Source organism: Danio aesculapii, chromosome 2 (assembly GCF_903798145.1).
Source record: "Danio aesculapii chromosome 2, fDanAes4.1, whole genome shotgun sequence".
Taxonomy (NCBI): Eukaryota; Metazoa; Chordata; class Actinopteri; order Cypriniformes; family Danionidae; genus Danio; species Danio aesculapii.
The window spans coordinates 58,968,598-58,978,597 of NC_079436.1; the positions used below are offsets into that span (position 1 = coordinate 58,968,598).

Below are 10,000 nucleotides of genomic sequence, written 5' to 3' on the forward strand. Positions count from 1 at the left end.
CATACATACATACATACATACATACATGCATACATACATGCAGTGATGCATCTGTGAGTAGTGTACTGCTGCATGATAAACAGAATCTAGTTTTCTACTTGGCTCTCTACTAATTTTTTATGGGCCTTTTGAGGAAAACAATTTTTTGACCGGTATAAGAAACCTAATTTTGGACCAAGCAGTTTCAACGCTTGTCAATGTGTTCTGTAAATACTGTACAGCTTGGTTTAAAGAGTGTGCCGCTGTATATACAAGTGTATAATCTGCATACAGGTGTATTTTAGCTGAATCTATTCCATGACCTAAATCGTTAATGTAGATAGAAAATAACAACGGAGCTAATATTTAATTAAATATTTAAATTCTTTAATTAAGCAAAGAACCCTATCACGTTTTAAATGTAGTCATTTAGCAGAGGCTTTTGTCCAAAGCGATTCTACAAGAAGAGGCAGTGGGGTATATGCAGAAGTATGCAGAGGGACTTTTAATTTTGCAGTGAACTGTGATTACAGAATCACACCTGTTAAAGGTCTGTTTACTTTAAAAATCAATGATCTTCACTGCCTGATGATATTTGTTATAAAGTGAGTCGCGGATTGTACAAGAAGCACTGCATTAAATTACATTTTTCTGCGCCATATCTTAAAAATATGAATATTTATTTTACTCCAGTGTTTTCAATTCATCTTTATTTCTGTAGCGCCTTTACAGTGTAGATTGTGTCAAAGCAGCTTCATATAGAAGATTATAGTGAACTGAAACTGTAGTTCAGTTTTCAGAGTTCAAGTTCAGTTCAGTTGAGTATAGGGCTGGGCGGTATATCAATATTAGTAGTATAGTTCTGGGGATATATCAATATGATTCCCCAACGTGATGCAGGATTATCCAATATTGTTCATATCGATATGGTTTGAGGCCACACGTGCACATTCTGCTCGAAACAGACCACTCCAAGGTAGCACGCAAGCTCAACTTGCACAAATGTGCGCATGCGCAAATGAATGATTCACTTCATGAGTCATACAAAAGATTTGTTCAAAATGAACGAATCATTCAAGTACGACCCATCACTGGCGGGACATGGAGGAACGTGCAGTGCCAGTGTTGTATCGAAATCTGACTCCCCCTCGTGTGCACGCGCTTCACAGTGCCTGCAGCTGTCACAGCAGTTCATCAGAAACCTCTTGAACGAGCATAGAAGCCTTGTCAAATTGACAAGCAGCACCTGAATGTGTTCACAAGAATTAAAAACGCCAAAATGGGGCGAATTTATAGCGCATTTCAAAAGTGAATTCTCATGTATCATATTGCTATGTGATGCACTGAGTGTATGCTTTACTAAAAAGATCGGTCTTTGATCTAGTGTTGAATTTTCAATGGAGTTTCTGTGCTAGTGTGTGTGTAAACGGTGTTTATCTAATTTTACGCACGAACAGCTAAATAAATGCTGTAGTCTGTTTAACTGATTGTATTTTAATTACATTACAGCATCGATGCTGTAAAAGGAACCATATGAAATTGAAAAAAGTCTCATTAACCTTTCACCAGAAGATTATTGTTTGAGAAGAAACTTTTACACACAGCAAGTGCTGATTATACAGAGGAACTTGTTTGTGCTCAGAGTATTTAGAGCTAGAGTGCTATCAGAATATATTTCAACACAATATTCTTGGTCATCATTGTTGGTTTGTATTGTAATGTGTGTGTGTGTGTGTTTGTGTGTGTGTGTGTTTCTGGTCTGGTTTTCAGGTCCTTTCACAGACGTGGTCACTGCGAACCTGAAACTCAAGAATCCGTCAGAGAGGAAAGTATGTTTCAAAGTGAAGACGACGGCGCCACGCAGATACTGCGTACGACCCAACAGCGGCATCATCGACCCAGGAGCCACGCTCACCATCTCAGGCTAGTCATTCACAATTAATTCATTCCTAATCTACATCATTTACTCCTGTAATATAAAGGGACACTTTATGCACTCTTTGTTTTCCTTTTTTAATTATTATTATTATTATTGTTATTAATATTATTACTATTATTATTATTATTATTATTATTATTATTATTATTATTATTATTGTTATTAATATTATTACTATTATTATTATTATTATTATTATTATTATTATTATTATTATTATTATTATTATTATTATTATTATTATTAATATTAATATTATTATTATGAACTCTTTCACTGCCATTGAGGAGTAGGCAGGTGAAATCTGAGAAAGGGAAAGTAAGATTATGAGTAAAAGTTACACATCCTTAAAGATTTTGGAAATACACCACTTTTTTCATGAACCCTACCTGCATTTGAGCGTGTGTAAAGCATGAACACATGAAGCTAGAATAAAATGTGTTTCTTCTTTTTGCTCTTTATTTTGATGTATAATATGGTCATATACTCCTAGCCAAAAATATTCTGATGGCTGCCAAATTTAGGTGAAAAGCATCAAATATGCTGGCGGTGGCTGGAAACCTTAAACTCTGGCATTTTATAGTCAATATCTATAATTTTTTATTCTTCTCATGATGAGATTCTCTTGTCATTTTATTAAACTTTTTTGATTTATTTTATCTGATTTATTTACTTATTTTTTTCAGTTTGTTTTAAATATTGCTCATTTATTATTTATTTTATTAATAAATGACATGAGAACAAAAGGGTTTTTTTGACTCAGAATTTTTTAGTTTATTTATATATATATATATACATACAGTTAAATTTTTCCCCCAATTTCTGTTTAACAGAAAGCAGATTTCAACACATTTCTAATCATAATAGTGTTAATAACTCATCTCTAATAACTGATTTATTTTCTCTTTGTCATGATGACAGTAAATAATATTAGACTAGATATTCTTCAAGACACTTCTATACAGCTTAAAGTGACATTTAAAGGCTTCACTAGGTTAATTAGGTTAACTAGGCAGGTTAGGGTAATTAGGTAAGTTATTGTATAATGATGGTTTGTTCTGTAGACTATTGAAACAGAATATAGCTTAAAGGGGCTAATAATATTGACCTTAAAATGGTGTTTAAAGAATTAAAAGCTGCTTTTATTCTGTATTTTTATTAACTGTGTGTGTGTTTTATCACAGTTATGCTGCAGCCGTTTGATTACGACCCCAATGAGAAAAGCAAACACAAGTTCATGGTACAGACCATCTTCGCTCCTCCGGCGGTCTCAGACACAGAAGCCATGGTGAGAGACCTGTGTGTGTCTTTGTGTCTCAGCGAAAGTCTGTGTGTGTGTATGTGAGTCTGAATGTAAGAGAAAGCTTGAGTGTGTGTGAGTGAAAGTGTGTGAATGTGAGAGAGTGCTTGTGTGTGTCTGAGAGACCATGTGTATTTGTGTGTGCGCATGAGTGCATATGTGAGTGTGAGCGTTAGTGTGTGTGTGTATATCTGTTGTTCAGTGCTGTATCTCCATGTTGAGAGCAGCAGAGGGCAGCAAACACACAGTTTTCTCTCAGTGTGTGTTTAATGCCGTGTTCGTTCATCAGCTCTGATTTGATTGGGAGGAATACACTTAATGCAGCAAATGAAATCTGAACAGTCTGTTTACTAAATAATTTAAGTTGATACTAAATGATTTTGTCAAAATCCAGTCAAAATCATTATTTTAGTGCAGTGGCTCTCATTTCTGGTCCTCTGCTCCCCGCACTGCACATTTTGTGTATCTTTCTTACTTCACTCACCTGATTCAGATCCATAAACTGATCCTTGTGTGTCGGATAAGAGGAGCGTATAAAATGTGCAGGGCGGGGGGCCGAGGACTGGAATTGAGAACCCCTGTTTTGGTGTAAAATTGTAGAAAGTGGTTTAATGAAATGAGCTGGAGTTTCCCTCATGCAGGAGACACACGGTACATTTCAATATTGCATATTTCTATTAAAAATAAAAATCTGGAGCACATCTAACAAAATAACTTACAATAATGCTCCAAACACTAGTACAGCCAAAATTATATGTTATAGAAAAATATTAAAAACAAATTTTAAAAAAGAGGAAAAATCAAGAGAAGCAAAACATTGAGAAATTTAGCTGAAATTTTGTAGTTAATCATTTATTTTGCAATATTTTGCTTGAATTTAATTGTATTATCTTTTAATTTCTAAATGTTTGGTGACTAAAGTCTTATTTTAATAAATATATCTGTTTAATAAATCTGTTTTATTTAAATTCACCAAAATACACTGCCTATATTCACTGAGAAATGGAGAAAATATTCAATTTGGCTGTACTCAATTATGCTGAGCACTGTGTGAATAAAGTTGTTCACATCAAGACATCACAGTGCTGAGCTCTGTATGTAACTAAGACAGAAAGTGTATAGTGTATACTGTAGATGTGTGTGTGTATATATGTATATGTATGTATATATGTATGTGTGTGTATGTATATGTATATGTGTATATATATATATATATATATATATATATATATATATATATATATATATATATATATATATATGTGTGTGTGTATATATATATATATATATATATATGTGTGTGTGTATATATATATATATATGTGTGTATATATATGTATGTATATGTATGTATGTATGTATGTATGTGTGTGTTTGTGTGTGTGTGTACATATATGTATATATGTATGTGTATATATGTATGTATATACAAGACAAACAGGTGACTGTGAAGCTAAGGTCGCATATACGGAATTCAGTTTCTGAATGGTTTAGGCACAAAACAACAGTTTGGTGACGCTGTCTGAGCCTTACATCATTTTTTTTTTTTTTATTATGCATGGTAATACTGTATACTGAGGTATATATATATGAGCAGTTCCAGCGTTATGGATGTGACATTTGCAGTAAAATCTCAAAACATAAATTCACACAGAATGTATATGTTAACATTATATTGACCCATCTGTTTATATTTTCCAGAACATCTAACCACAGAGTTATGGGAGCAGAAAAATATCGATCTGTAAACATGTTTATATTTTAAATGAGGAAAATAAACATGCCTTATGGATGTGATAAAGTCTGCAAGTTTTAGTGTACAACACTTTGTAGAAATTCTGTGAATTAAACTGCACAACCCAAAAGTAACGATGCTAATATGAAGGATAAGAGTCTGCTCACTATAGAACAAACATGATTATTTGATTTGATTTGACATTTTTGCATTTATGAGGAAAAAGCTTCATTATAGATGTGAAATCTCTCTGTTATGGATGTGAAATTGCAGCTTGTGTGACTGATAAATCAAATATAATAGTTTGAAAACACTGACAGATGCATTTTGAGTATTTGTAAAGCACTGTGAAATACAAGCCTACACAAAAAATGCAGAAACGGTTTCTCTATTTTGGTGAGAACTTATTGTTTTTCATGGTAAGGTTGACATTTGCATGGAATTGCTCATATATAATGTGTATATGTATATATAGGTGCTTGTACATAAATGTGTGTATGTGTGTGCCATCTGCGAGTGGTTGTGTTTGATGAATTGCCCGTTTCTCGTGTGTTTCAGTGGAAAGACGCAAAACCCGATGAGCTCATGGATTCCAAACTCAGATGTGTGTTTGAGCTGCCGTCTGAAAACGATAAAGTGGTGAGTACAGCAGCTCACTCCACCCTGTGTGTGTGTTTGTGTGTGTGTGTGTGTCAGAAACGCCTCCACCCGCATTCAGACACATCACACAGAGCTACAAGTTGTTTTATTATGTTCAAATTAAAATGTTTCATCTGTTCAGACATATTTTTCTGTGCATTTTTAATTAAAATAGTTTTAATAACTCATGTCTTTGCCATGATGACAGCACATTATATTTGCCTAGATTTTTTTCAAGATACTAGTGTAGTATTCAGCTTTAAGGTGCAGTATATAAGTTTGACACCCAGTGGTTAATCCATGTATTGCATTCCTGGATCCAAACACAAGCAAGAGCAGGTTGCCAGATTGAGGACACCAACAGCAGTGTGCCTGACTGTCGAGCCTAAAGGCTGATTTCCTGCTGATTTAGGTCGTGTTCTAACTAAAAGCAGTATGCGATAATAAACTGACAATGATCAGCTCAGGTACACCTCATGTGCTTTATTCAGTGTTAAATGCTAATAATGTGAGTCTGAATGCCATTTTACATGACATTTACCACCATACTACTGAAAGCAGCAGCAGATAGTTCAGCTCAGATCTGGAAAATAAAATAATGTGACTCAGTGCAAACCAACACATATCAGTGATTCAGCATCTACATTTATTCATGTTAAAGAGCTTTAATATGTATTCATTAGATTATAAACCTGACCAATTGGCTGGAGTGCAATGAGTGCACTATTCTGTGCTTCTGAATGGCTGTATTTACATTGCTGTCATGTTTCGTCTGATGCAAACAGCCCAATTGCTCATCCCTGCAAATCTCGTCATGTAGTGTGTTGTAAGGACACGGGGTTACAATGTAACCTGCTCACCTAATGTTTACGTTTGTAATAATTATGTTATTTGCTAATTAGTAACCCCATGTGGAACTCTGAATCTGCGTCTTATTTCGGAGTCTGCTACTTTCCACCAGAGGTCGCATTTCGGTCACAGACACATGCTTTGAGAGCCCTCCTGACTGAATGAATGAAATGCGCGGTTTTCCACCATCTGGCAACCCGGAATGCTGAAATATAATTGGCTAAACTGGCATTGGGCAGTTAAATGACCTAAACAAAGACAGCCGTTCTGGCACGTAACACACATGTTTAAAGCAGAATATCTGACTTCAGCATTGTTTCTCAGATAAACAAGAATGTTCACTGAGCATGTTTCTGAATATCTGCAAACACACTATGGTGTTTTTATGCTTTAGAGGAGTCAAAAACTTGCATACAGCACCTTTAAATTGACATTTAAAGGCTTAACTGGGTTATTTGGCAATTCATTGTACAACAGTGGTTTGTTCTGTAGACAATTAAAAAATATACAGTCTTAAGGGGGCTAATAATTTTGACCACAGCAGATTTTTTATATATATTTTTCTTTTTTTTCCAAGCTAAACGTTCACCAGAAGAAAATTATTATAAGATAAAAAACATTCTTGCACTGTTTAACATGATTTGGAAAACATTTGAAAGATAGTTAAAGTTTCAGAGCAGCGCTAATAATTTTGCCTTCAAAATAAATATGTAATTACATATAAGCAAAAACTATTCATCAGCATCACTATAAATTTGGTTGTAGAATTGTAGAATTATAAAATGTAAATTACAATTAATGGCTAATTTAATAAATAATATGAATATTCTCATCATTATTACTGGTTTTACATTACTGTGAGGGTTGGGTTTAGGGTTGGGGTAGGGGAAAACATTAATAAAATACAAATTAATGAATAATTTAATAAACAATATGAATATTTTCATCATTATTACTGTTTTCACATTACTGTGAGGGTTGGGTTAAGGGTTGAGGTAGGGGAGAATATTAATAAAATACAATTAATGGCTAATTTGATAAATAATATGAATATTTTCATCATTAGTACTGGTTTTACATTACAGTGAGGGTTGGGTTAAGTGTTGGGGTAGGGGAAAATATTAATAAAATACAAATTAATGAATAATTTAATAAGTAATATGAATATTTTCATCATTAGTACTGGTTTTACATTACAGTAAGGGTTGGGTCGAGGGTTAAGGTAGGGGAAAACATTAATAAAATACTATTAATGTATAATTTGATAAATATAATGAATATTCATGTCATTATTACTGTTTTTACATTACTGTGAGGGTTGGGTTTAGGGTTGAGGTAGGGGAGAATATTAATAAAATACAAATTAATGAATAATTTAATAAGTAATATGAATATTTTCGTCATTAGTACTGGTTTTACATTACTGTGAGGGTTGGGGTAGGGAAAAACATTAATAAAATACAATTAATGTATAATTTGATAAATAATATGAATATTCTCATCATTATTACTGGTTTTACATTACTGTGAGGGTTGGGTTTAGGGTTGAGGTAGGGGAAAACATTAATAAAATACAAATTAATGAATAATTTAATAAATAATATGAATATTTTTATCATTATTACTGTTTTTACATTACTGTGAGGGTTAGGTTTAGGGTTGGGGTTGGGATAGACATAAATAAATTACAATTAATGTATAATTTAATATATAATATGAATATTCTCATCATTTTTACTGTTTTTACATTACTGTAAGGGTTGGGTTTAGGGTTGGGGTGGGGGAAAATATTAATAAAATACAATTTATATGCAATTTAATAAATAATATGAATATTCTCATCATTATTACTGGTTAAACTTTAATAAAATACAATTCATCCTTAACTTAATGTATAATAAATAATTCTCATTAACTTCCGGCCGCAGCTGTATCTCTTCTAGCAACTCGCCTTAGCAGTTGCTAGAAGGGATACGCCTTCTAGCAGACAGACACACTGCTGATGTTACTTCCTGTTTGTTGCTGCTCCACCTGGTGTGCAGTATTTGGAGAACTGGATTTCTGCCGGTCGGCTCTTCAGGCGTCCTCCGTTCCCACCTGGGATCAGCAGCAGGAGCTCAGGGTCAGAGATCACTGAGGTCAGAGGTCAGCAGTGTGAGGGTCAGAGCAGGCAAGACAGCAGAGACTTCAGGAGGGCAGGTCAGAAGTCAGAGGTCAGCAGGACTGAACACATCCAGAAATAAACAAACACTGGTCGCCGCTACAATGATGGGAAGAACTGAACAGAATCACTTATAATGTGTGTTACCCACAATGCTCTGACAGAAGGGTGATGTCATCAAGATGTGCATCACTTCCTGCTCAGTCATTGGCTGCTCTCTCAGACTAGGCTAAAGTGGATTGAACAAATTATAATGGATATAATATATAAAATAAACTAATTCTAGTGTTGATGAAAATGTTGAAGTTTGCAGAAAAGCCTTGAAATCAACATCAGAATGAGTTTTATTTATTTGGCAAATATAGTAAACAATAATATTATATATTCATTCATTCATTTTCTTTTCAGCTTAGTCCCTTTATTAATCAGGGGTCGCCACAGCGGAATGATCCGCCAACTTATCCAGCATATGCTTTACGCAGAGGATGCGCTTCCAGCTGCAACCCATCACTGGGAAACATTCATACACACTCATTCTCACACACACTCATACACTACAGCCAATTTAGTTGATCAATTCCCCTATAGCGCATGTGTTTGGACTGTGGGGGAAACCGGAGCACCCGGAGGAAACTCACATCAACACGAGGAGAACATGCAAACTCCACACAGAAACACCAACTGACCCAGTCGGGACTCGAACCAGCGACCTTCTTGCTGTGAGGTAATCGCGCTACCCACTGCACCACCATGACGCCCATTATATATACAGTGCTCCGCATAAATGAGTTTACCCCCAAGTAATGTAAAAATATATACGGACGACGCTTTAAATGCAAAACGCCTCATGATGGGCAAAACTGTCACAAGAAACTGCTGAAATTGGAGCCTGGGCATGTGCAGAAGGACTGCATGATGGAGCCAGAGGTGGAGCTGCAGAATCAAGCTTCCAATCAAATGCTTGTACATCAAATCAACCACGCCCCCCGAACTTTGCACTTGACCGCTCATATCTGCACTGTAATAAAGGCTGCCTAAATAAAAATAAGCACTTTAAAGTAATACACAATTTATTTTTAAAAATTGTGTGACGTAAGCTGTTTTTAATAATTTAATAAAGACAATATTTCAGGGTTTCCGCGGGGTCTTAAAGAGTCTAAAATATAAAAATCTAAATTTTAGGCCTTAAAAAGTCCTAAATTGGCTGTCCTAGGTCTTAAATATTTTTGGTCAGGTCTTATTTTTATGATGTCCATGTAACGTTACCTCTAATGCTCATTTCAATTCTTTTTTTGTTGCTGTTGCTTGGTTTTCGTGGTGTTGTAGTTCTTTATTTTGCTAGTCCTATTGTAATTTGCGGTATTACAACTACAAATGAGCCCAACATGCAATAGCTAA

General features: G+C 34.6%; 1 protein-coding gene across 1 annotated transcript in view; it reads left to right on the top strand.

The window, feature by feature from the left end:
* Nucleotides 1–10,000, top strand: part of vapal (VAMP (vesicle-associated membrane protein)-associated protein A, like) — a 53,170-nt gene that overhangs the window by 36,513 nt on the left and 6,657 nt on the right. Inside the window, exons 2-4 of the mRNA XM_056446722.1 lie at nt 1,750–1,902; nt 3,103–3,206; nt 5,512–5,592. Coding sequence (XP_056302697.1) covers nt 1,750–1,902; nt 3,103–3,206; nt 5,512–5,592 — 338 coding nt within the window. The remainder of the gene's footprint in view (nt 1–1,749; nt 1,903–3,102; nt 3,207–5,511; nt 5,593–10,000) is intronic.